Genomic DNA, 27,281 nt, shown 5'->3' on the forward strand with positions numbered 1-27,281 from the left:
GCGATTTCACCAATTCTATTAACCAGCTACTTTATGATTTAACTCAAATCTTCAGCATTAAAAAGAAAGGTATGAATGCAATTGTTAATGGAATTATAAGTAATATCCACTTCGATTGTCTAATTATAATAAGCATGATGACACTGCTTTACAAATAATTATAAAAACATTCCCAGATGGGTTAGTGCAGGGGGGGGGGATTCTTCCCATCTAATTTCGAATATAATTTAATCACAATCTTAAAAGAAAACAACAATTGTGTGTAAAAAAGCAATTTTTTTTAATCATCCAAACTGCAATTAAAATCAACAAAGCGTTATATACGACTTGCTTTCGAACTGCATACTTGTTTACATCATAAGTTCGAAAGATAGATTTTCTGCTGATAACCTCGACGAAGTAAAGAAAGAAAAATACTAATAAAATCGCTAGTGAGATTAACTGAAGAGTAATACAGAAAAAACGAATTTTTTTTTTTTGTTATTTCGTGGTGAATTAGCTACTGATACTACGCATTATATCGTAGTATCAGTGGCTAATTTTTTATATAACAAATGCGATATAAATTGATTTTATATCGCATTTGTTTAAAATATAAAATTGATAAAATATAAAATTTTATATTTTATCAATAAATAATTAAAAAAAAAAAACAGCCGATGTTAAGCGGCATAAATGGGGAAGTGGCTGCAGAAGCAAAGGATAAATTCCAAAATAAATCTACTCTCAGCCTTACATCGTGAGATTTTTTTTTTTATTTCTAAAGGGATCAATGTAAAGAATAAAGTGCAAATATCAAAAAGTATTATTATTACATGACACCTCTAAGGCCTCATCGTGGGAGGACACGCCACCCGATTCCCTTACTTAATTCTCCAACACTACAATCTATCGACACTACTACCATCAACACACGGCGCCATCTACTGCCCACCACCACCATTAGTATACTCGTATGTTGTCTGTAAATTGCGTGTGTTCTCTTGGCCGATTTGCTGTATGCGAGGTGAAAACTCGAGTTTCACTAGGAGAAAAAGTCTTGTTATTTCCACTTGAGACTGGCTAACTCATCATCACTTGAAAAACCCAAAAAATTGATTTTTGGTGTCCTAGACCGAATTCGAACCAAACTCTTTCCAACCAAATGGCTTAGTCGAAACCGACCGAGCTACGGAGGCTTTAATAATAATTTCTTTCTGTTATTAATAACATTAATAATAGCGAAAGCAAATCTTCACATAACCAGTATAACATTCTGCGAGTCAAATATAATTTTTTTTGTCTTATCGATTCATTTGCTTTAAAAACCCATCTAAAATCTAAAACACCTAAGGCAGGAAAGATTACAACAAAAAAAAAAAATAAAATAAAATAAAAAAAAAATCAGAACACTAATGCCAGTGCATTCGATAGAGACTTACCCCGATGATGGCGTTCAGCTCTGTCATCGTGACCTGTTTGGCCCTTTCCACTGCTGCTGCCACTTGCTGTTGATGCTGACAAGAGAGACAAAAACACAACTCCAGTCAATGGCTGTTAAAGGATGTCAAACAAGACACTAAGATAACCAACATTATAAACATGGCTCAGCGTGAGACATCGTTTGGTGTGTAACCTTTCTCTGTTGTGTCACACTGCTCTCCTTGGACTTGTTTTGGTGTTTTTGTGTGCGTGTTCTTGAAGACACAGTTCGGAAACACCCAGTAATTCGAGTATTACGAAACGAATTCTAACGCGTTAATGTGCATGTGTGCGCGCCAGCACATCATAACACACTCGTATCTAAGAGAATATTGAATGTGCAGTTATGGCAATAGGAAATGAGGTAAGTTCAAAAAAGCCAAGTATTCGATCATTTTCGCAATTTTTAAACCCTTTCTGTACTTTAAAATAATACGAACAAAATTTCTCTGAGACAGCGCAATAATGTAGCTACAGTATCACTCCGTGCAATATTCATACGTCTTAAAAACTAATAGGTAATCCTTTTTCCTCATTCCTTCACTCTGTCGGCAATTTATTGTCATCCAATTTGGGAAGACTCATTCTATCTTCATAGATCCTGAAGATCTTCTGTAATAGAATCATTCTCTTGGTCCTTTCTCCCTCCACTTCCACATCTCTTCTGTAGCAGTGTGCTCAAATCTCATCTAGGACGCAAAGAACCTTTCGATTTTTTTTTTTTTTTTTTAAACTGAACGTAAGTTAGCCAGTCTAAAATGGATCTGGCAGGTTTAATTTTCCGGAAATTAGGGACAAAAGAACCCACGCAATTAATACAATACAATGGCTTTATAGTTTGGGATGCAATTCCAATAACCCAATCCCTTATCCTGTTTATTATAATTCTTATAATCCCTCGTCTTTCCCCCCCCCTTTTTGCAACGTGCGAGTGTGTAATTAATATCATGGTCACTTTGGATTTGTTTCCCACCTGTGTTGTCCGTACTTTCGCGCGGGTTCGTAAAAGAATTACAGGCAATTTATTCCCGCTAGCTTAAATCTATTAGCAAACGACAAAGCACTTTTTTTATGCAATTCAAATTACGGTAATATATGATCAGTTCCACTAGCTTTGTCTAAACAATAAGTTTTTTCGATGCAGTTGAACTCGCCATATTTCATCCATGTATTCTACCAGAAGGAAAAACCTTTGTATAAAACTGGTGTTTAGGGTTTTATTCTGGACTCTTTGCAATTTTTTAAGGGCTGTCGCCAGATTAGCAGGGGCTTCCTGTATCTGATACAATTTTTTTTTTTTTGCTGATCCCGAATCAAAAAGACAAACAGCTACATAACACCAATGTAACAAGTTCTGCGAAGTTATAAACTGGAATTTTTTTAGAATTTCGAGCTAGACCGAAGTTTTAAACGCAAAGACTATTAAAAAGGTGTGACAATTCACACAAGAATTAACCCCCCCCCTCCCCCAAAAAAAGGGCATTGTATGTTCGTAACCTAATCATTTTCCATATCCATACGCCGCCCAAATCAGTTTTTGGATTTGAAGCACAGAATACCATATTAATTAATAACATGCTGTAATCTTAACATTACTAGGTCGTTACCGAACTGTCTCTGGGATATTATTAATGGAACAACTATTGCTTGAGATATTGTCCGGATTTCAGCTAGAGAGACTGGACTGGGGAAATAATAACAAAAAAAGTGAGGGGATTTCCGAAAAATAAGTAGTAATAATTATTGCACCGACTGAAATAACCTCGAAACAAACCCAAACGAGTACCAGGGTATTTCAGATCAATCACAGCACACTACAAACCTGTCTTAGCATTACCATAAATACAACACCCAACTCCCCATGCCTTTCATTTCAACTAAGTTGCGATCCTATAAAGATAAAATGAACATCGTTAAGTAGTATTGGTCACATGTTTAGCTTAATAACAGGTTACGTTATGAGACTAAACTCTGTTCTTAAACCAATAAGCAGTAAGAGTCAAGACGGTTGCAGATATAGAAAGAAAAAAAAAAGTTTGTTTTTAAAGCTGAACTGTTTTTACCGGCATCACGAAAAATAGAACCACCGGAGTCCAGTACAGTTATTAAATCCGTATATTGGGCAACAAGTAGATTGGAATTAATTCAGATTCGATTCATTTTTGCTATTTTTTCTATTTCAAATTTCGGGAAATAGTTTCACACACCAATTGATTCTTCTATATTGGCATCAATTGGAATTGATGCCAATATAGAAGAATTTAAAAATGTTGCATAATGTCTTGGAAACAATCCGGTAGGACAACCTGTTGCGGAAACACAGCGGCGATGTGTTGCTACTATAAGCCCTAGTACAAACAGGGAAAACTTATTTTTCAGATTCCACAGACCTTTTATCTCAAGACATTGAAGAACCACTTGTTCTCAGCAAACCATAGAATCCAGTGTTCCGTTTGCATTAATATTAACTTAACCAGACATGTCTGAAAGGATAATTCCTCGCTATAATGACACAGCCTAAGGTTATTTTGCCTTGTTTGCACAGAAACGTTCCATTAACAAGGAACACTACACAAATAATACAGGATTTCATTTGAAGTTCTTCGCAACGAAATTAAGATCTAATGCAAATGGTACATATGAACAGCTTATTGGATTTAGAATTCGGTAATTTTTTTTTTCCCCAGTCCGACTCTTAAAAACAATCTTCAATTATGGATTAAAGTAGTTGAAATATGCATTTTAAATTTCAAGAAATCAATTCTAAAAAATAAAAAAAAATAGTTCCTCTAGAAGATGATTTTTTTTTTTTTTTAAACAGAGAGCTATAGAATCACGTGATTGATTTGTCTAGGTTACGAGATGATCTCTAATGGATTGATTTTTTTTAATTAATTTTTTTTCTGTGTTTCCATGGGACGATAGACGCTGGCCAGAATTTAAACAATTAGTAAAACAAATATGTATTTATTTCAAACGTAATACTTAAAGTTCAACAATATTTTATAATTTATAAATACATACCTCTTGCGATAGGAAAGGCAAAATCTGAGCTATGATTGCATTAAGCCTCTTGGCGATTTCTGTCTGCAAAGATGGGGGGAAAATCTTTAAAAAAAAACACATCGAATAAAGATAAATATTATAAATCAATTATAAAATTTGTAATCGAAACATACTAGCTATTCTTTCGTTTCCTAATAGAAATGTTGACGCATTCTATAAATAAGAAAAATACTATTGAAAGACAAAGAGAAGGGAGGGGGGGGGAGTCGGTGTCATCAACTATGACAATTCTATCTTCGACAGTACTTAAGTCAATAACTATTGCGATAAGCACACAAAAGTATTAGGTAACAATCTCTCAACTGCACACAATGTTATCTTCGCTAGAAAGTAAAGCATACAAATGTGTGCAACTACTGACTTGATAACTGCACACGTCTTTTTCGGTAAATTATTAGCTCAAGAAATTGAGTGGAGAATGGCGACTCCGACGATCTTCGTTCAATGAAACGTTTTAAAATATTCCGTAAAAATAAACGAACGAAATTCAGAGATAGCATCAGAATGGAGTTATTCCCCTCCCCTCTGAGCACCTACAAAATACAGTCACATTTTGCCATTAGAATGGGAACACAGGTTTGAATTCTGGATCTGTGCCGCAGAGATCGCTAGTTCATATTAAATAGCGATTTATTTTTGAACAGCAACAATAGAGTTGTTCATTCGAGATTTAAAAAAAAAAAAATTCTCCTCTTGTGTGCGGTTGAGTGATATCAATGAATTGGTACTCGAGCCTATTTAACAAAATAAACCATACCTTAATGATAAAGTTAAACACAATCTTATAACCAGTTCCTTCATTCAGCTACGGAGGCGAATCTTTCATGCCACATTTCGACGCGAATAACTTCCGTTAATTTGTCCATCAGTTACAACTTAAACTACTTTTGGGGATTGCTGGGAGGGGGGGGGAAGAGAAGATGGATTAAAATTTACGGGGTAGAGAGACTTGCTATGGGAGGGAAATATATTCCCGGCGGGCCCCACCAGAGCGGAAGGAAGGAAGCTATCTTTCAGCTACGAAACGGGGCAAGCTGTCATTAGTGAGGCTAACCTCCCACTGAGGCAGAGCAGGGAGAGGGGATTCTGTCCTACGAACCCACAGTTCCGCCGGCTCGTTACAGGTCTCCTGGAAGGGAAACCTCGCCAGCAGGCACTTTTCACGGTCCAGTTATTTCCATACATCGAGTGAATAAGCCATGAACAACTGACCCACTCTCTCCCAAAGTCGGTCTGCATGGCCAAGCAAGCGTGCACCACAGGAATGCGTCAACTACAGCCTCGTTAGGGGTATTTCGGCTGCAACACACAGACACACTTATCCCCCCCTCCCCTCCCACCCGACAACTATACTTTCCCGAGAGAGATGACGAAAAGATTTCACATGACAATCATTGCCGCAATTCAACCCTTTTCCATCGCCGACTGAATTCTACACCCCCTAAAAAAAAGTCCCCCACCCACAATAACCATTTCTCAAAGCCACAAGTTGGCCAGTCCAGGATACGATCATCTGAATTTTAGCCCTGTTTAATTAGTTCGGATACTGTTGGCAGAACTATGAGGGATGAACATTACCCCCGCGGGCAACAAGCAGACGAGATACGGAAGCGATTGGCTATCTAAACACACCAGTCAAAGGTGGGCGGCTTTTCGGTCCTCCCCACGCAGTGACAACCTGATTAGCGAGCAATCAATGGTGGGCAAACATGCTCTCCGTATTGATTCTTCCGCGATTACTGCGCCACGGGCGGGCGGGCTAGGCGGACGGCAAAATATGAAGAGCCAAGAATCAATTCCCCTACTGAAAGTCTCTTGGAGCACTATAAGCTGGCCAGCACGTGCATAGAACATACACACAGACACGGGCCGATTTAGTAAAATCAATATTTACTGAATAAAGCACACACGCGCGCGCACACACATGGGGGGAAAGAGGTTCCACGCTAGGACAAGGCTGTGTTCCCGTAACACAAGCATGGCGCTAAGCCTGAGGTAATGAAAATGCGTGTTCAATTTACAGCCTTCGCTAGTCATCGATTTTTTTTTTCCCTCCCTTCCTTCCAACCTTCCTCTTTTCCGGTACCCCATCTATTGGCATATCATGCATACATTGCATGTGTAATCCGCGTCTAGAACTTAATCATGGTCCCCAATCAATTGGCGCAGCCAGAGGACAAGAGCTGTTCACTTCGTTGCCCTTAGACAACAGATACTTAAAACACTGTTACACAGAGCGGTAACGAGTCGCGCGCGCACTACATCCACGTGCTACGGCTTGATTTAATCGATTCGGAACAATCATGATACTCCGTGAGACGCGAGTGTAATGCCAGCCTGGTCCGATAAACCCGGCAGCTGCGATGTCCTTTCAAATTTCCTGAAGGTTGACCTGACACAGGATATACGACAATCCTTGCATGTTTAAGGGACATCTTACACACACACACACACACACACACACACACACACACACACACACACACACACACACACACACACTAACTGATGTTCTATTCAGTGCGTGTTCTAAACAAAGATAATTAACTAGTCAGGATGTGGAGATCAAAAACGTTATCTGACACTATTAGGACCTCGAAGAAGTTAAATCACAATTCACGCTAGTTACTTTCAAATATTTACTTTTGAGCACTTAAAAAAAAAAAATCTTTTTCCAGGAAGCGACGGAAAGAAAAAGTCTAAAATCGCACGTTTTTCGACAAACTTTTGGCGAAATGTGGTATGAAGTTCTGGTAGGATAGTGCAATTTATTTTATTTACTTTCACTGGAGTTTGTCTGTTGGTCATAGGGATAGGTGAATGGGGTTTAAGGTTCTCCTTGCTGGATGGTTTGCTTTTGATGTCTACTATTCTAACTCTTCACTAAAACGAATTTTGGATAAACAGGTTTCCTCTGCACGTGCAAATTCAAGAATGCTATGGTTGACTTCAACACACCGCTGAAACTACAAAAAAAAAAAAAAAGCAAACAGACACAAATGCTTGACAGTAATCGGAATTATGGGAGAAAAAAAAATTTAAAAAAAAAAAAAAAAAAACTCCTAAGTCCCCGAAACTAATTATGTCGCTGAATTGCGTGGGGTGAGTTCCGCAGCTGGTTTGTCTCTTTATCAGTAGCAAAGATTCTGCTACCTGTGGCTGACTTATCAGTTGAAATGCCATTATAAAAGGTTCTTTCCAGACAGGATCGAACCTAGATCTTATTCGGTCAAAAGACAAATGTAGGTCTTGAAAATAAACACGTTGCTAGTCATGACTCCATTTACTGTAATCAACAGCAAGGATTCTGGAAAAACGTTTAAAGTTACAGAACATCATGCGAAATATTGTACTTTTTCACACACTGGATCGCCTTGTTGAAGATTAATGCTACCTGTCCAAACTGGTTTCAGTGACAAGGAGTCAGGGAAGCAGACTCGGAAACAAACCAAGAAAGAATGAGCCTTTGATCCTCACTCATCGATCTACAAAAACAGCGTACAACTTGCAACGACTTCCAGTAATGTATCAAATGATAGATTTATCTTGAGATCATTTATGTTTCCACCGGAAAAATCTGCTAGAATCAATTTCTAAAAAAACTCTCAAGATATAAATTTAGTTTTTACAATATAGTTTTAAGCAATTTTCTTTGAGAAAACCGACCCAAGAGGGAGATATGGTAAATAATACCTTACTGGTTTCGTGTCCACTTTCGAAACCCATCTAATAACGATGGTGGAAATTTTCACACGCAATCTGTTCAGACACAAGCATTCGAGTCAGATTTATAGGTTGAAACAACGAAGAGACAATGATTATAGTGGAAAGAACTCTCGGTTTCCCCTCCCAACTCACTAATTAGTATTTTGTGATGTGTGTCACAGGATCCATTCTTGCAGAAACTCACGTCCAAGCTAAAACCAACATCTTGTGTTTTTCTGCGGCGGTGAGTCACATTTAACAACCTCCCATAATTGGCAAGAAACTAGCAACGCTGGTAAGGTGACCTAGAAGCTACTCCGGCATCTCTACTGTACATCATTTGTTCTTTATTGTTTGATAATGACCATTCTATCCTGCACCGCAGACACCAACCTAGCTTGGCTGTTACTTTATCCCATTCTCGCTCGTAAACTGAAACCTGCCGCGCGCGCGCACACACGAAGGAAAAAAAAAAAAAAAAAAACCTCAACAGGTTTTAATTTCTGATGCAGTGGGTTTAACAAACAAGCCACACCAGTTTTGTTTCAGGGGATAATGTGATGCATTTCACACGATAATTAATGCTAGCCTGAAAGAAGGACACATTATATATTCGCCATTAACGCGAACGTATTTCTCCCCCCCCCCCCCCAAACTTTGGTGATTTAACAAAAGGATAATGTTCTTGTATGGCTTCTCGCACGGTGATCAGGAATACACTCATCTTCTTCGGGGGGGGGGGGGGGGGGGGGGGGTCATATAAACCAGCGCTTCCCAAACTGTGGGACGCGGCCCCCTTGGGGTCCGTAAAATAATGAAAACAAATTTAAAATGTCTTAAGACTAAGTAGATATTTTTAATCTTAAAAGAAACGTATTTGATTTTTATTATTTCTTTTTTGTTATTTTTTATATTATATGGAAAAAAATCACACATTGGTGCGAGTTCACAAATTTTGCTTCCTGCGTATTTCGGCGCTTAATGAATATTAGTAAATATATGCTTATTCGTATAAGTTTCATTTCAAAGCAGAAATCTAAGAATTGCAGTTTTTCACCTGATATTGACTTTTTGTGTAGCAGTATTGAAAGACATTCATCATATTAAATTGCTATTAAGCTTCTTTTATGTTTTTAATTTTTTTTATTACTAATCGTTTTACGTTTCATGCGCTTGTACTGCAAATGTACAATAACAATATATCTATCTATATAAAAAATATGAGATAATGTGCCATGTCAAATGCGTATGTAAGATGTACAAAAATCAAATGTAAGATGTACAAAAATCAAATGTAAGATGTACAAAAATCAAATGTAATATTTGCATTTGATTTTTGCAATATTCGCTGTGTATGTTTTGTATTGAATATAAATACAATAAGTATTATAATAATATGTCTATATTATGATTTTTTTTTTCGAGGGGGTCCGTGAAATATTTTAATTTTTCCAAAAGGCGGCCCTAACATCCAGAAGTTTGGGAAGCACTGATATAAACAACAATCTTTGGCTGGGAAAGACCTGGGTTCGAATCCCGTTTACAATGCGACGAATTTTTATAAGGGCTCTTCACAACTGAAAGCGAATTAGCCGGTATCATACAATAATGGCAGAAAGAGTTTGTGTCCGCCGCAAAACAGCAAACTCTTCGGAAGAACACACGCAATTGACAGACATAGGATACTGCGGAATAAGAATTTTTACAGAGATTCCTTACTAAAATACATCTTACTATTTTACAATATGTATTGAACAATTTGTCTATTATTTTACATGGACACTAACGAAAGCAACATCAATATTACCAAATATTAGTTTTACGTTCTGCTAAGCAGCAAGAATGAAATATACAAATCATGCACAGTTACGCGCGAAATGTAATCATTGGTAGATAAGGATAACAGAAAACTCAGATTCTGTTAACTGAATTTGAGAATAAAGTTCAAGTGATATGCAAATGAGGATCGCTATTCCCTGAAATTGGCAACTGAAATAAGCAGCTGGCTAATCTGCAATGTTTTTAATTAATGTGAACTACTTTTAAAAGAAAATGACGTAACGTTTTAACTTTGAGATTAAATAAGTTCATGAAAATCTAAATTTAAATAAAACAGACATGAATTTGAAAGCCAAATATATTTATGAAGTACATTTTGAGAAGCATATAAAGTCAGAAAACGAAATTCTAAGTGTCTGATTTTTTTTTTAATTTTTTAATTCCAGGAATATACTTAAACAGTTATCAGAAGTAAATTAGTTTTTTGCACGTCACAGCTACTTTCCGATCGATTTCCTTCAGCAGTTGGAGAATCGGAAAGAACTTTTGCATGCTAATTTTAAATATGCTGACATTGAGCAACAGAATTCAAAATCAATACGAGATTCGTGAAATAAAGCCGAAATAAATTTCACGACTTAATGTTTAAGAGTTTAATTGGCATAAGAGAAATTTTATTCGCTTTGTGGTAGTTCTTGAGGCAAAAGCTAATTAATCACTCCTGTCTTCTCTCACCCTTTGGTCTACGAGTCGCAGTTCACTCATTAAACCGAACCATTCAACACCAAATAAATCCCGACAAGCATGGCGGTAGTCGCTTATGTACGGTGGTTCCTGTCCAACTATGGAAGTTCAGTGTTGTAGAACGGTCAAGTGATTCGTAGCAGGCGACGGTCTGCATACACAGCACAGCATCAACTGTAATTGGGGTGGCAATTTGACTTTTTAAATAGCCGAATGTCGTGTTGAGTCTGCAAAACCAACACGGCATCCGCGAGTTATCTGTTAGGGACAATTAGGGTGTCGTTCTCGCAGACAAAGAATTATTATTACGAGGGAAAGGGGGGTTGCCAACAATACGGACCTTCCCATTTCATTATCCGCAAACGTCCATGCATGCCAACGAGAGGCAAAGTGCAATGATTGCTAACTTTCGTGAGCTGCTCACAGAATAAAAGTTTTTGGCACCTGTTCTGAAGAGCGCAGAAGCTGTCTCGAGCCCAAAAGTACCCTACATTGTTTAATTATCCTTTCCAAGTGCTTTCTCGGCTCCATCTTTACAAGTGTACACTTGACGTTCCGCAAAATTTCCCAGCAATTTATCACGCGCCGTCCTCCGCAAAACAGTTCACGCCCTTCCTCGAAGCTAGGCCAACAAGAATAACTATCAACAGTCCCGCTCTCTTCATAACCAGCAAGTGACATCAACGAAATCACGAAAACTTTGCACGCACGTCTTGGCCGAGAGAGAGAGAGAGAGTGCGTGCGTGCGTGTGTTGTGTTTGGAGCCTCCTTGGCTCGAGTGGGGGATTTGCACAAAAGTGATAAACCCCACTTCTGTTCGGTTCACAATTATGACTACAACGCGGACATATCTTGAGAAGCTGCAAAGAGAAAACACTTGGAAAAGAGCTTGAGGGAAGTCAACGTGCTTCGGCTAGAAACTCGATAAATTTAATCTCTTAATCGGTTGCATGGCTCCTTTTTATGCCCATTATACGCTCTTCTACGATAATAACACCCAGTCAGTCGATTAAAGAAAAAAAAAAGCAAAAGAACATTAACATATACTTTTCATCAAAGGATAAATTTAACATCATACCCGAAGATTTATTGGCTTCCAACAATTTATTTTTGTGAGAAGAACCCAACCATCATCTCCGTGACAGGCACGGATTCATATACGCAGCAAATAGGGATTTTTTTAAAAAAAAACTTTTTCTTTGTAGCAGAAAAAGTTAATTCTCTTAATAATATAAGTCAAAAGACAACGAGGGTGATTATATTTGTGATCCTCAGAAATTTCTGAGGATCAGAAAACTACGCCAGAACATTCCTACACACCATCAAGATCAGTATTAAAAGTACTCAATTACTTGTATTTTCTTAAATCACCATGGAAACCTCAAACAATCTAAATGACAAGAACGGAAAACGTTCTCTAACTTATAAAAAATGGTAGATTATTTTTATTTGTTCCCTATTACTTAAAATATATGCTTACCTGTTTGTGCATTTCTACGTTTAGCCCGTACGACATTTCATAATACTGAAAATAAATAAAATATCAATTAATTATGTTGTTTAGAATATACAAAATGATCAAAATATAATGATGCAAACATTTTTAACTAATAATAATAACAAAAGGGTGTTACATACGCGAACGCAAGTGAATGCCCTCCTATTAACACCCGGTTGGATTGCTTTTGGCGACGACAACCTGTCTGTACCCCTCTAAACAAACACCTGCTGGGTCCTTGTATGTCTTGTCAAAGAGTAAACGTACTGTTTTTCTTCTTTGCACCCAGTCATACAAGTTCCGGTGGCAAAATGCAACGCGACAAGTCGAAACAGCTACTATTATTTGCGGTGACATTCACTTTTGCCGCAAGAGTTGCCGATTAATTCGAAAATTAAACATCTTTTTATGACAACACTGCAGTAGTACTGAAGGTTATTATAGAAATGTGTGAAATGCACTGTTGTAACTATTAAATTTAGCACGCACGAGACGAAATTCTGAAATATGAACAAAGTTTCATATATTTAGACTTCAAATAGTCGGCACTTATTCTGTGGGAGAAAAAAAAAAAAAAAAAAAAAAAAAAAGCTGACCTCAGTTTCACGCAAGATTTTAACAAGTGTACCAAACAATTCAGGCCACATTGGGTGATCACAGAGGAAACAAACGAATAGAGTTTTACTGTTTTGTGGAGCACCATAATCACCGAAAATCCTGAAAATGATGACTACGCCATAAACAATTTGGAAAGGTTCCAAAACACTATTAGTAACGTAATAACAAAACACTTATTTGAACCAATAAAAATCCGAAAAACAAAACGAAGTCGAATAAAAAAAAAAAATAAATAAATAAAAACGAAGAGTAATGTTCTTTCTGAAGATTATTATAAGGGACTCTAGGAAGACAAAACAAACAAACAAAAAAAGAATAATTCAACAGTCGTGCGAAATATATGTTGTAGATAATGTGGCCGACAATCAAGTAACCAGCAGTAGAAAATAATCAAAAAATAGGAGAGGAAGAAAAAATAAATAATTCTAAAGAGAAACGAATTAGGCTAACTGTGGGAAACACAGTGGCTACAAATGTTTACAAATGCACGGAGATAAAAACTGAAAAATTACATCACGCAAAAATGTCATGAACACACGCAAGAGGGAATTTTGCAGAAATAGGAGTCGTGAAAGAAAAACCAGCGGTGCACTTCGCTTCTAAATATTACAGTGCGTGCACGATTTTGGACTGTTGTTTTTAGCAATGAATATATTAATAATAATAAGGATTAGTTAGTCCATTAGAAACCAACTTTAATAACAGACATGTTAATCCACTCGTTTCAACACTTACCATTACGTAATGCCTTTGCATTTCTGTCTTCTCACTGGCCAGCTTCTCGCATTCCAACTTTAAGCTTGGGAGAAAAATAAAAAAAAGAACAGAAGAAAACTTAGTCAATTACGTTTAAATAAAAATAGAAAAAAAAAGCGCATACAAATATCACCTTATGTCATGAATTAAGTATCAAGTCTTTGAAATAGTAACAGATTCGCGATTTCCCTTACACTTAAAAATCAGTGCTAAATAGCCTCATTATTTTTTTCTCTCTCCTTTATGCATATGAAATGTCTTAATTAAGCTAATTAAAATTAAGAAAAGCAGATGAGAATGAACTAAACAGGTGTCACTTAAAAAAAAACCTCAAGTTCAAACATGGCTTTTGTCGTCTGTTAAAACCAACATAAAAATTCTTTGCTCGTTTTATCAAAAGATAAAATTTTCGCCAATAGGTGGCACTTTTTTTAAAAAAACAATTACGTCAAGTTCAAAGATGGCTTTTGTCGTCTGTTGAAAAAGAATACAAAAATCATTTGCTCGTTTTAGCATTTGATAAATTTTCGACAATTATATTAATACATAAAAATGTGCTTATTTATCGCACAAGTATAATTAAAATTGAGAAAACGTCATTTTTATTAAGGATACAAAACATGCATATTTTTAGAAGGTTTTAGAATATTTTAGTAATTACCCAAACGATATAAAATTGGAAATATATCACTGTTCTTAACTGTTGGTCATGAAAAAAAGGAGAGAATAGCTCATTACAAAGACATTCACCTCGTGCCGGGCTGTTTAACAGACATATTTTAAGAACGGTGATTTAAGATTTCCAAAATTCCTCACTATTCCGAAACTGTGTTGGAAACCTGCCAAGTTCATGAAAAAAAAAACAGTAGTTAACCTTACGCTAATTTTTTTTTTTTTTTTTTGCTATTTTTACGTTAAAAATAACATTTTTTTCATATGGTGTTACGGTTACGTAGACCGATCACTGAACTTTCCCAAATGAAGACAACACAAATTTAGTTTATAGGATTAAATGTCTATTATAAATACCATTCTAGTTCCTCAAAGCAACTGGATTCCTAACTCCTTCACCTTCAAGATCTCGAGGTTCTTAGATAGTAAGCCATTATTTTGAAACATCGATTGGTTTTGGAACCTCTGATGAATTACTGTTACCCATATTACTTTCCGTTACTGCATACTCAACATAGATTTTTTATTATTTTTTTTTATCGATTTATTAATAAGTAGCTTATGGGCCAGAGGAGTGCCAGGTGGTCGGAACACAGAGCCACGATATACAAGTACGTGAGTTAGGAAACAGGTGGTTCGCGAGCTCTCTTAGCACATACAGCTGAGACCCTACATCATGCGAGATCAGGTTAAGCGCATAGAATCGCTGTCTAAAAGAGGAGGGAAGGTAAGGGGTTGAAAGTACTCAGGTAACCAAAGCCTGATACGGTTGAAGTATACGTACGCTAGGTCTCAAAATTCGAATTGTAGCCGGAAATTACACTCTTGAACTTGAAATAATTGTCTGAACAATCGATGTCCTCAGAGGTATCATTACATTTCAAATATACAGGTTTTTTCCTTGGTAACTTTGCTTCATCTTTCCTTGTTTTTTTTTTTTTTTTTTTTTTTTTTTTGAGGCATTGAGCAAGTTTTAGCTGCTTTTTTGTCTTACGAAATTAAAAACAGGTGACAAATGTCAAGGATAAAAACTGGAGATGATTTGTCGTAATCAAATTTCAACAAATATTTGGCAATATTACAGTGGTGTAGCTAGAGCTTTTGTCGGTCCCCGAGTTTGCCGCCCCTCTCAATACACACGAAAAATACTACAAAAAGTGAAAACGACGTATAGGGAAATAAATTAAAACATATGTTTATTTAGAAGTAAAACTTTAATTCCAACATTCTAAAATGTTACTTTTCTTGCTTTTCCGTGAGAAAAATCGTCGATCACATTGTAGAAGTCTATTTCATCACTCAGTTGCTGTTCTATAGACAGAATGGCAAGATCGCTCGGGGTGGACCGCCCCCCCCCTCCCCCAAACTGCGCCACCGCAATATCAAAGCACTGATAACTGGAGTACTAGTGAACAAAATCCCAGTAATCAGATTTCCACGGGGGGGGGGGGGGGGGGCTGTGCTTCTCATAGAGCGGTAGACATTTAGGATTTTAAGATTGTTGATTTACTATCTTATTATTCTACAGTATAAACGTTGGACTTATTGGATACACAAATGAGCTTAGCGGTCTATTACACTAAACTGATTTCATAAATTAACTTATAATTTTGACACTCATATTTCTATCGTCTTTTATGTATTTTGAATGCGTATCGTCCCCGTAAAATGATTTGCCTGTTTTGCAGAATTATAAAAAAAAAAAAAAAAAAAAAAAAAAAAAAAAAAAAAAAAAAAATTAAGCGCTTCCGACAATGCCTTTCGAATGCCGTCTAAAACGTCCAGTAGCAGGGCTTTTCAACCAAAAGTGAAAACTGATCCGGTCTCAGACGGTGGCGGGGTTTTCCCTTCCGCTAAACAGACAAAAACAGGCGCAACTGGCAGCTATAATACACAATGCAGATAGGACGAACTTCTCTATCCGATTAACTAGGCTTCAAAGGTGCTAAGCGAGTAACCTGTGACAGGCTATTAAGCCTAACACGCAAGTGAAAATGAAAGAGTTGAAACATCAGTAAATATTGTCGACGGAAGTGACATGAGGAATTTATTCGTAATTATTTTTTAGTTTACGTATTATATTCTTCATATTTAAAGTAAAAATGTATACGAATCCTTGGTATTAACTCTTTTCTTTATATTAAGGAAATATTAAAAACACGATAGCGCTTTTAATATATGATTTTTTGGAAATTTTTATTGCGGACTAATTAATATAATAGAAAAACAAATCTTTGATTCTGAAAGCAGGTTCTTAGCACTATTTTTTTTTCTGCAGTTATGGCACAATTTTAAAACGACTGCTTTTTGTTCTTTTTATCAAAACCCCTTAGGTTATACCCTATGAGAAAAATCAGTCATAGTTTCACTGCTTTCAGATACGCGTTAAAAAAATAAAATAAAATAAAATACGAGGGTGGTCTGAAAGGTTTTCGGCCTCGACAATAGATGGCAACATTATCGGCAAGATTTTTTTTTCTTCTCTAAGTTGGTACATCTGTCATAAGCATCCATGTGAAATTGCGAGTTATTCTCAAGTAGTTTGTTTTACACAGCTGTCAGAAGCAAAAGGCGGTGTCTGTATCCCTTGAAATGGATAAAATCGAGTATCGTGCGGTTATATCTTTGTAAAAGGTTTAACGCCCAAAGAAATTCATTCGAAGTTCATAAAGGTTTATGGGCTCTCTTCTCCTTCGTTTTCGACAATTAAGAAATGGGCTGCCGAGTTTAAACGTGGCCGTACCAGCCTTGAAGATGATCCACGTGAAGGACGTCCAAAAAGTGTAACAAGACCATAAATCATTGATCAAGTGCACGATATGGTATTGGATGACCGGCAAGTCAAAGTGCGTGAAATTGCTGAGACCATAGGCATTTCAAAAGGACATGTAGGATATATATTTTGCATGAAGAATTGCAAATGAAAAAGCGCAAGATGGGTGTCTCGCTTGCTCACAGCAGATCAAAAACGCACTCGCATGAAAATCTCTGAACAGTGCTTGGAGCGTTTTAACAAGAATAAAACCGATTTTGTGCGTCGATTTATTACTATGGATGAGACTTGGATTCACCATTACACACTAGAATCCAAACAGCAGTCAAAAGAGTGGACAGAAGTCGCTTCCATCAACAGGACAGGTCATGGCATCGGTGTTTTGGGATGTTAAAGGCATTTTGTTTATTAATTATCTTGAAAAAGATAAAACAACCGGGGAATGTTATTAAGATCTTTTAACCAGACTAAACGAAAAAATTCGTGAGAAAAGACCTTTGCAGAAGAAAAAATTATCTTTCATCAGGACAATGCACCTGCCCACAAAGGCGTTTTGGCAATGGGAAAATTAAGGGATCTGCACTATGAATTGTTGGAACATCCACCCTATTCCCCAGATTTGGCTCCCTCTGACTTCTGTCTCTTCCCAAAACTAAAAATCTTTCTCGCTGGTCAGCCTTTTTCTTGAAATCAAGAGGTGATTGCAAGAGGTGGAGGGGTATTTTGCAGATCATGTTGAAAAATAAAAATAATTTTGAAATTATAAATTAGTTTTTTCATTGTTAGGCCGAGAACTTTTCAGACCATCTTCGTATAAAAAAAAATTTAAAAAAAAGCAGACGACAGAAGTGTCAGAGTTCTTATCGTTTGTAAAATACTCGATATAATATTATTATTATAAACAGCAAAATGAAAAAAAAAAACATTTTAATCAGTATTTCTAAAACTCCTTAAAAGGATAATAGCACAATGCAGTGAAAATAACCAGCCGACGGTTAACTTTTTATATTCTTTTTAATAAATATTCATTAATATTAACAAGCACAAGAGAGACAAGGAAAATATTACTGAAAAAATAAAATAAATAAAAAAAATACTCGAGCTGCAACATTACGCGCAACAAACTAATTACCATATAACGCCAACAGCTCGCAATAATGATTGCATAGAGATAGACGACGAGATGCAGGGGGAGGGGGGAGATAATGTTGGAAGAAACTGTAATTTACACTGTCTTGGTTGTTATGGGCAGTGGTGTTTGTAGCGAATTGAAAAAAAAAAAAAAAAAAAGATAAAAAAATTTTAAAAGAACAGATGTATTCGGGAAGAGCTGAAAAACTCCCAGCGTCAGACGTGACATAGTTACAGGAAAATGATTTGGCACTGACATTTTGTCAAGGTAAACTGTGCCATGTAGCACGTTGAATATATATCATCTCTTGTCATGTACGTGTTCTATTTTACGGCAAACAGTGCAAACGAAAAACCCGCCTGTAATGCATAACAAAGGAGGCAGCTCACTTAAAGCCATTATTATACAGTCGTAGCTGAGCAAACAATCCAAGGTGTGGGGGGAGGGGGGGGATAGAGAGAGAAAGAGAGAGCGCAACATAATGCAAAAGATAAATAGACTTTTTTCCCCCCTATTTACACAAGCCAGTGCCAAGCCTCCGAGATACATAAATGTAGATTTTATCAGATACAGCGACCCCAGAGGTCAAAGCACTTAAGATACAAGAAGGCAAGGTACAATTGCTTATCTCGCAAAAATTTGATTACATCTTGACTGCTGCTGACGGGAAAGACTTATAGCTACATAATGTTTATTAGAAAAGTATGATTACTAAAGTACCTGTGATACTGGGCCTGTAGGAAACTGAATTCTTCTTTTATCCTATCGCACGATTCTGTTACGGTGAATTTAAACGGCTGACCAGGTTGCGCGGCTGGACCCTGAAAGAAAAATATATATATATATATATATATAATTGTAAATGAAATGAAGTATTTGAATTCTTTAACTTTAAATTTTTTTTATTTTTTTATTTTTTATTAATAACAAAAAATTGTGTCGATTCTTTAGGGTTTATACGCATCTAGCCTTAGCAGTTTAGATAGTATCGATTATGACTTTTCGAAGGATCTGGGTTCGAATATTATCTGGAATGCAAAGGAAACTTCATAAGGGCGTTCATCAACTGAAGGCGATGAAATACCAGTTTCCGAGAAAGAAAACCGTGTTATCTAAATAAGACCGACTAACTTACCTTCATATGAAGAAGAAAAAGTTCTTTGCGTCCAAGACGATTCAAATCCATTTCTCTCCAACCAACGGGCATCGTCGATATCGACTGAACTATGGAGGCGATTCAAAACAGGGCAGAATGGACCTCTAGCTACATCCTCAGTAGTTCCAAATAAAAACACAATTAAACCTTCGGGATCACGGCTTTAGAAATTTGCATTTGTCCGACTGCTAATATATTACAGTAATGACAGTACAAAGGAAATCTTTGATGAGGGAAAACTTTGGGGAAATAAGTTACAGCGATACCCTTTAAACACAGTGCTCAATTTGTAGAGAAGAATTTTGATAGGATTGCTTCCAACCATGAATCCATACAAAAAGACAGGCGTACATATTCATGATAACAATACACGAGAAAATTTGGTTAATTAAATGAAATATGAATGCCAAGATATACGTATGAAGACCTCCATATCAAAGTTCAATAGTGAAATTTTGATGTACGAAAACACTTTCGCATAGTGCAAAAATTGCGAAAGAATGTTTTCAAAACAAACCTGATGGGTCAGGGGTTTGATTGCAATCAACTGCGTCCTAAGATAATAAACAAGAACACGAGGTTATGTAGCTATTTCTTGCCCTTCTTGTTTTCCTACAGAAAAAAATACTATACTAAGGAAAACGAACACCTATAAGAACCTGGGATCTTTTGTATTCATTTATAATTTTTCCTCACATGCGACTTTGCTTAATTCAAGGAAACAACTGAATTATTACAGAATGTAATTAGAGGATCGTTTCTAAAGTTCTGTACACCACGCATGCGTGTGTCGGTGGGACGATGTAATAGTTTCCACCTTCACGTCACTTGAAACCCAAACTCTAAGCAAAAACATTGCAAGTTTTTCCGTTTCTGATATTCTTGTTCTGCGAAATAAGATTTAAAAATGGTTGAACAACTTAAAGACAGCTAAGCGGAAATGTAAAATAATGCTGGTAATACCATTTAAACTTAAACCAGGATCTCAGGATACGAGTATTACATACGAAGTGGTCTGAAAAGTTCTCGGCCGAACAATGAACAAACGAATTTATAATTTCAAAATTATTTTTATTTTTCAAATAATCTCCCTTAAGGCTAATACATTTATTCCAGCGATGCTCCAGCGCCATTATCCCGTCCCTGTAGTGGTTCTCAGTAAGATCTGCAAAATATCCCTCGACAGCTGCAATCAGCTCTTGATTCGAAGAAAAACGCTGACCAGCGAGGAAGATTTTTAGTTCTGGGAAGAGATAGAACTCAGAGGGAGCCAAATCTGGGGAATAGGGTGGATATTCCAACAATTCATAGTGCAGATCCCTTAATTTTCGCATTGCCAAAACACCTTTGTGGGAAGGTGCATTGTCCTGGTGAAAGGTGATTTTTTTCTTCTTCCGCAAACCGGGTCTTTTCTCCTGAATTTTTTCGTTTAGTCTGGTTAAAAGATCGGAATAATATTCCCCTGGTTATTGTTTTACCCTTTTCAAGATAATTAATAAACAAAATGCCTTTAACATCCCAAAACACCGATGCCATGACCTGTCCTGTTGATGGAAGCGACTTCTGTCCACTGTTTTGACTGCTGTCTGGATTCTGGTGTGTAATGGTGAATCCAAGTCTCACCCATAGTAATAAATCGACACACAAAATCAGTTTTATTCTTGTTAAAACGCTCCAAGCACTGTTCAGATTTTCATGCGAGTGCGTTTTTGATCTGCTGTGAGCAAGCGAGACACTCATCTTGCGCAAAGCTTTTTCATTTGCTGCAAAATATATATCCTACATGTCCTTTTTGAAATGCCTATAGTCTCAGCAATTTCACGCACTTTGACTTGCCGGTCATCCAATACCATATCGTGCACTTGATCAATGATTTATGGTCTTGTTACACTTTTTGGACGTCCTTCACGTGGATCATCTTCAAGGCTGGTACGGCCACGTTTAAACTCGGCAGCCCATTTCTTAATTGTCGAAAACGAAGGAGAAGAGTGCCCATAAACTTCGAATGAATTTCTTTTGGCGTTAAAACTTCTTTTACAAAGATATAACCGCACGATACTCAACCCCAAAGTTGTCTGTATCCTTTAAAATAACCATTTTAAAGGATACAGACAACACTTTTGTTTCAGACAGGTGTGTAAAACAAACTACTTGATAGAATGACTTGCAATTTCACACGGATGATTATGACAGATGTACCAACTTAGGGGGGGGGGGGGGAATCGCTTGCCGATAGTGTTGTCATCACTGGCGGCTCGCACATAAGCAATGCAGCACCCCCAAGGAAAAAAAACGAAAAAATTAAATGTTGTTTGTGTTTAAAAATAATAACAATGCTTACAACATTATATAGATACAATACAACATGTTAAAGGTTACAGCTCATGTTTCCACATTGACTGAATAGTTAATAATCTGAATTGTTCGATTAACGCTTTATATTAAGAAACAAATGCAATGCGATCTAAATCAGTGTCGGAATTATCATGTTCGGTCAGTTTTGGCAAGACTCGCCGATATTCGCTTGCGTTTGTCACTGCAGTAACAAGTGAATCCGTCACTGCTCGTCGATCAGTGTCGCTACAGATAAATTGTATGCTTGCGCTCGTTATTTCTGAGAGATACGAAACGTTTATTATTGGTGTGTGTTCATGGTGAGGGTGAAATATTTTTGATAAAGCAATTTTTTAATATGTAAATTTACTTATTAATAAATGAGTTACTGATTAGAGAAAAATGAATTATTTTTCTTATTTTGTATATGCAGCATCCCCCCCCTGATATACACGTTATATTAGATAAATACGGAATATAAATAGAAATCATCTTTACTTATTTTTCCAAATGAGAAAAAAAAACACGCATTTTAGCAGTTGATTATTCAATTTCCGGTAATTAACGTCGATTTCCGGTCATATTTCAGTTCATTTATATATATATAAAACGAAGTTACAATGGCACCTTGTAAACATGAAAATTTCCACTATAGCAGTAGAATCACATAAGCTGTCAAGCCCACCTATTTTACCGTATTCGAGATGACCATAAATGTCAAGAGTGTTGGTGGTTATTCAAATATTTGAAAATCTCTTTGGATTATGTTTGAATACAACGGCATCATACAATTACGACACTATGGGAGGGACAATATCACTCCCTCATTCCACCTTGAACACTTCGTTGTGCATTCTCGCCGCTTCTTTTTTTTTTTATTATCATATCCCCCTCCATAACACTATCCCCCGTCTGTGGCAACACACCCATAAAAGAAAAGCGATAAATTTTTCCAAACTCGTCGACCAACCGGGTTGTACCTTTTCAAAAGTTTCTTTTCTTTTCTTTCCACCCTGCACAACTCAATAATTCATAAAGCTTCATTCACATGCTTCCCCTTTCTTTATTCACTTCTCTCAATTGTCCACAAGCCCTCATCTACACAGCGGGAACACCTTCAACACTCACTTCCTTGAGTTTCCCCCTTTAAGAAACATTTCAGTAAGCCTCGTTCTTCCATCCCCCTACCCCACCCTTCGTTCTTGTAGACAGATACCGACCGTCGCTCGACAGTTACTTTACCACCATGGAAATACAAAAAAGGAAAAAAAGTTAATTAGTTGAAAGTAATCCATAAAAAAAAGGGAAAAAGCGACCATCTCCATAGTTCTTACTCTTGAACCTTAAAAATTTCATATGTGAAAATATTCTGTTTAATATTATTTCCCACATTTTTTAGATATAATAAAAAAAATGAATGTTTGTCCCACCTGTCGTTATGTTAACAACCCCCCCCCCCTCCGACACACACACAGTAATCATACACATGACGTGGCTGTGAGAATTTTGTTATTATTTTTGACACGAGATGGAGCAATAAGCAAGTATATGTAAGCTTCAATTACGTTAGGTATGTATTTAAATAATTGCGTCTGTGTAAGAAAGCCTTCGTAGCATAGTCAGTATTCAACGATATTGACTCTGCTAACTAGGATGGTAAGACCTAGTTTCGAATCCTGCCTAGCACGAAAGAAATTATTAGGCACTTTTGAATTTAAGGTGAGTTAACTATTGTCGTATGAGGCTGGCAAACTCATTTTCAGACGGAAAAACCTCCTAGACGGGACTCAAACCCAAGTCTTTCCAACCAAAAGGTTTCGCCTATGCCGACTAACCGACGGAGGCTTCTATTCCGGTAACTGTTCATTAAAAATTAACTCTTAACTGATTTAAGAACCTGAGCAAAGGTTATTAATGCCAAATACTACTAGCATGACATTCCACATCTCAATTATATATATAAAAATACCATGTTGAACAATACTTTGTATTACTACTAACTGGAATGTTGGTTAGGCCAACATTAGTTCAGCAGTCGACATCAACGTAACCAGAATTACAGGCACATGATCAGGAAATCCAATCGCTTTCAACTAAATATGTCACTTGAATAAATCAAGACCCATTAATAGTAAAGATGAATTATCTAACATACAAAATTATGCGGAATCCCAACTATACTAGATTCCATTTTGATGTTTGAGTCTCTGCGAGCACAATACACTCTCCTTTCAAGAAGGGAAAAGCACTTTGTAAATTAAAATTAAGTGGTTTATGCATTGAGAAGCCACTCACCGTATTCGGAAACAGTATCGAATACACAGTAAAAACATCCTGCCTAATTACAGAAGCGTTTCTGGAAAATATAACAGTAACCGGAGAACAGTTAAAAAGGAGCCCAGGCCTCATCACTGTATTTGATGTGAGGTGCATTTCTTAACATGGAAAATGTGAATCAACCCAAACACGTATATACATACGAGATTATATTTAGAGAAAGCACCCGAAGTGGATGTGCATTTCAATGTCAACCACGAGTCCTTGGTTATGGCCGTGCAGAAATATCTGCACAAGTTTAAACATGTTAAATTATAGGCTGCTAGTGACCGTACAGTTCAGGCCGACTTGTGTAACGTTGTGAGGGCATGCATTGTTTTTTTAAAATTATAGATATTACTTACTACATTGTTTTAAATGTTAGAAGAACATCATAATAATTGTAGCTTCTTAAAACAGTAAAGCTTGTGTTAGGCCTATGGATATTTATTCCTAAACAATGCGAAATTTAAAAAGAACTCGCTGATGTGCCAGAGTGTCACGTGACTAAACGCAAGCTTGTTTCGGCGCGCCTACGAACCGCGACCCAGTCGTCGAAATGGAAGCGTCCTTGGAACAGCGTTATGCGATTAAATTTTGTGTGCATTTGCAAAAATCGGCATTGGACACTTTGAACATGATACGCGAAGCTTTCCACGATGAAGCAATGTCGAGGGCAAGTGTTTTTCGCTGGCATAAAACTTTTAAGGAAGGAAGGCAAAATGTGGAAGATCTTGAACGTGAGGGAAGACCTTCAACCTGGGAATACTGTAAACGGCTCATACTATGCGGATGTTTTACGGACAATGGTACAGCACGTCAAAAGGAAGCGTCCATTGCTGAAGAATGGCTTCGTATTGCACCACGATAATGCAAAGTCACATATTGCTGGTTGTGTAATGGACGGTTTGCAGAAGAACAGCATAGATATCCTACCACACCCTCCATACAGTCCTGATCTCGCACCGTGCGATTTCTGGCTGTTTCCTCAGCTCAAGAAACCACTAAGAGGCCGCCATTTCGAAAGCAACAAAACATGTGTAAAAGCTGCGGAGGCGGTTTTGAAAGAACTCTCAAAAAACGGACCTTCACATGTGTTTAAGACGTGGACGCAACGTTGGGACAAATGCATCGCGTCTCACGGTAGTTACTTCGAAAAAGACCATGTAAATGATGAAGATTAAAAGTAATCGTTTTTCTGAATAAATATAGTCTTATAACTTATCGAACAGCCTACGTATTTACTAAAATAAAGAGCCGAAAGGCTTCATTTCGGCGATGCAAATTATAAGTGGATATAAGATCCAGCATTATTTCAAAGCCAAATGTAGAAACTGTCAAAGTTTCGTAAAAATAAAGTTCACCAGAGAGCTTACGGGAATACCCGTCGGAATTTACGAGTTGCCCTAGCGGACCATTTAGAAAACATGAACGCTGCCCAGCCGTCTAAGAAACTATTTTATTTTTACAATCAAGACAAGCTTTGTAGAAGAACTATAATGTTGGGACACGGTCAACTGGGGGACGGAGTAAAAGATCAAATGTGCAATTCTATTCTGTTGATCTATTACCAAGTAAAAATGAGTTAAAAGAACGGTATAAACATAAAATTTGAAAATCTCGCTTATAATTAAGTTTATTTTTATTGTGTAGTTAGGTTAGGTTACTACAAATTAAACTACAAATTATGGTTCTTAATTACAAAATCACATTAATAAATGAATTAAAAAACTATTTTTTCTTTATTTTAATACTATGCAATTATACTTTTTCATTTTTAAATCATTTTCGGACCACTCTTTTTAACCATCTCTTTCTTAAATGATCCTACAAATTTTGATATATGATATAAACGAAAATATATAATATAAATATTTATTAACTAGCTGACTCATTTTTTGTATGAGAAATTTCAATATAACTTCTATACAATTCGTAATTCTACACAATAAAAATTAACTTAATTATAAACGAGATTTTTAAAATTTTATGTTTATACCGTTCTTTTAACTCATTTCTCAAAAAAAAATTATTTAAATTTAACTGGTAATAGATCAACAGAACAGAATTGCATATTTGATCTTTTATTCCGTCGCCCACTTGTCGAGTACCCATAATGCTCGTCTAGAGCATCTTTTACAAACATTCATGCAGAAGGCGGAATTCGAATCCACAATCTGTTGGATGGAAAGTAGTATGCCTACTACTTTCTGCATACTATTTGCAGTTTTTCAGAAACCCTCCAACCTCCGTACGAAACCAGGCTGATTCATCTTTAGATGAAAATTCATGTTTATTATTAATACGCCTTGGGTCCTAATACGGGATTTGAACCAGTCTTTTTTTAACCTAAGGGCACTGTTGTCATTCTGAAAGCGCTACGGAGACGCGGATATTTTATGAACTTCGTGTTAACGGCATGCATATAATTCAAACTGAGTGCTACGAACAAAAACTTGTAAATATTATTTACACCTCGTCTATAGTTCCACACTAGGATCATTTCCATCCAAAGCGTTTCGCAAAGATTTTGGAATATTGTGAATGAACGACAAGGGCTGTGGAAAACTTGCATGCTGCGTACACAACATCCTACACGTCAAAGCACTTGAGCTTACAACGAGGGAAAAAAAAAAAAAAAAAAAAAAAAAAAAAAAAAAAAAACATTGTTTTTGTAAGAGAAATTGAAAATGCCATAATATAAGGGCTTGTCAGAAAAATATGCGTCCATCTTCAGAAACAGATGCTTTTACCGGCAGAAGGTTATGCAATTTCTCAAAACAAGTGACGAACCAACAAAGGTTTTCAAATGTATATTAAGAACTGTCAAGAATCCATGATGAGTTCGAGGCAACATCCCATAAATATGTTTACTAACAGACAGTGTCAATGTGCTACACGGAACAACGATGACAATAAAATGAAAACAGAAAACTTGAAAAAGGTAAAACAATAAAGTCTGTTGGCATGAAATGTTTTTGTTATTGGTTCTGGGCAAGTGTTTTAACAAAATAAACCAAGGAGTTTTTTTTATCCTCTCTTTTTTTCTTGGTGTCTGTAAATAATACTAGTAATATCAGGAAGTTGAATTTTTTAAACGATTTTGGATATTCTTGAACATAGAATTACATTTATTTTGTTTCTTCTGAATAAATTAGATAGAAAATTTGTATCTTCCATGTTAAAACCACTTTTGGAAGGTGATCAATGAGAAAGTTCGTGCGACAGAGATGAATGAATTTATTTATTTTTTGCTTGAATTATTAAAGAA

The 27,281-nt window shown here is 36.5% G+C and overlaps 1 protein-coding gene across 7 annotated transcripts in view; it reads right to left on the reverse strand.

The window, feature by feature from the left end:
* The window catches only part of LOC150107723 (transducin-like enhancer protein 4), a 220,001-nt gene that overhangs the window by 86,047 nt on the left and 106,673 nt on the right, over positions 1–27,281 (reverse strand). For 2 of the 7 annotated variants that reach the window (XM_090391494.1, XM_090391491.1), the window contains exons 2-6: positions 18,925–19,025; positions 13,607–13,670; positions 12,236–12,280; positions 4,486–4,569; positions 1,422–1,496 (exon numbers count right to left, since the gene is read on the reverse strand). In XM_090391494.1, the coding sequence (XP_090247620.1) occupies positions 1,422–1,496; positions 4,486–4,569; positions 12,236–12,280; positions 13,607–13,670; positions 18,925–19,025 (369 nt within the window). Of the gene's footprint in view, positions 1–1,421; positions 1,497–4,485; positions 4,570–12,235; positions 12,281–13,606; positions 13,671–18,924; positions 19,026–19,339; positions 19,736–27,281 lie in introns of those variants that run through there. The other 5 variants (XM_090391492.1, XM_090391488.1, XM_090391493.1 and 2 more) reach the window with 5 other exon arrangements.

This window comes from Typopeltis vanoorti, chromosome 4 (assembly GCF_054136105.1).
Source record: "Typopeltis vanoorti isolate ZY-2024b chromosome 4, IOZ_Tvanoo_1.0, whole genome shotgun sequence".
In the NCBI taxonomy this organism is placed as follows: Eukaryota; Metazoa; Arthropoda; class Arachnida; order Uropygi; family Thelyphonidae; genus Typopeltis; species Typopeltis vanoorti.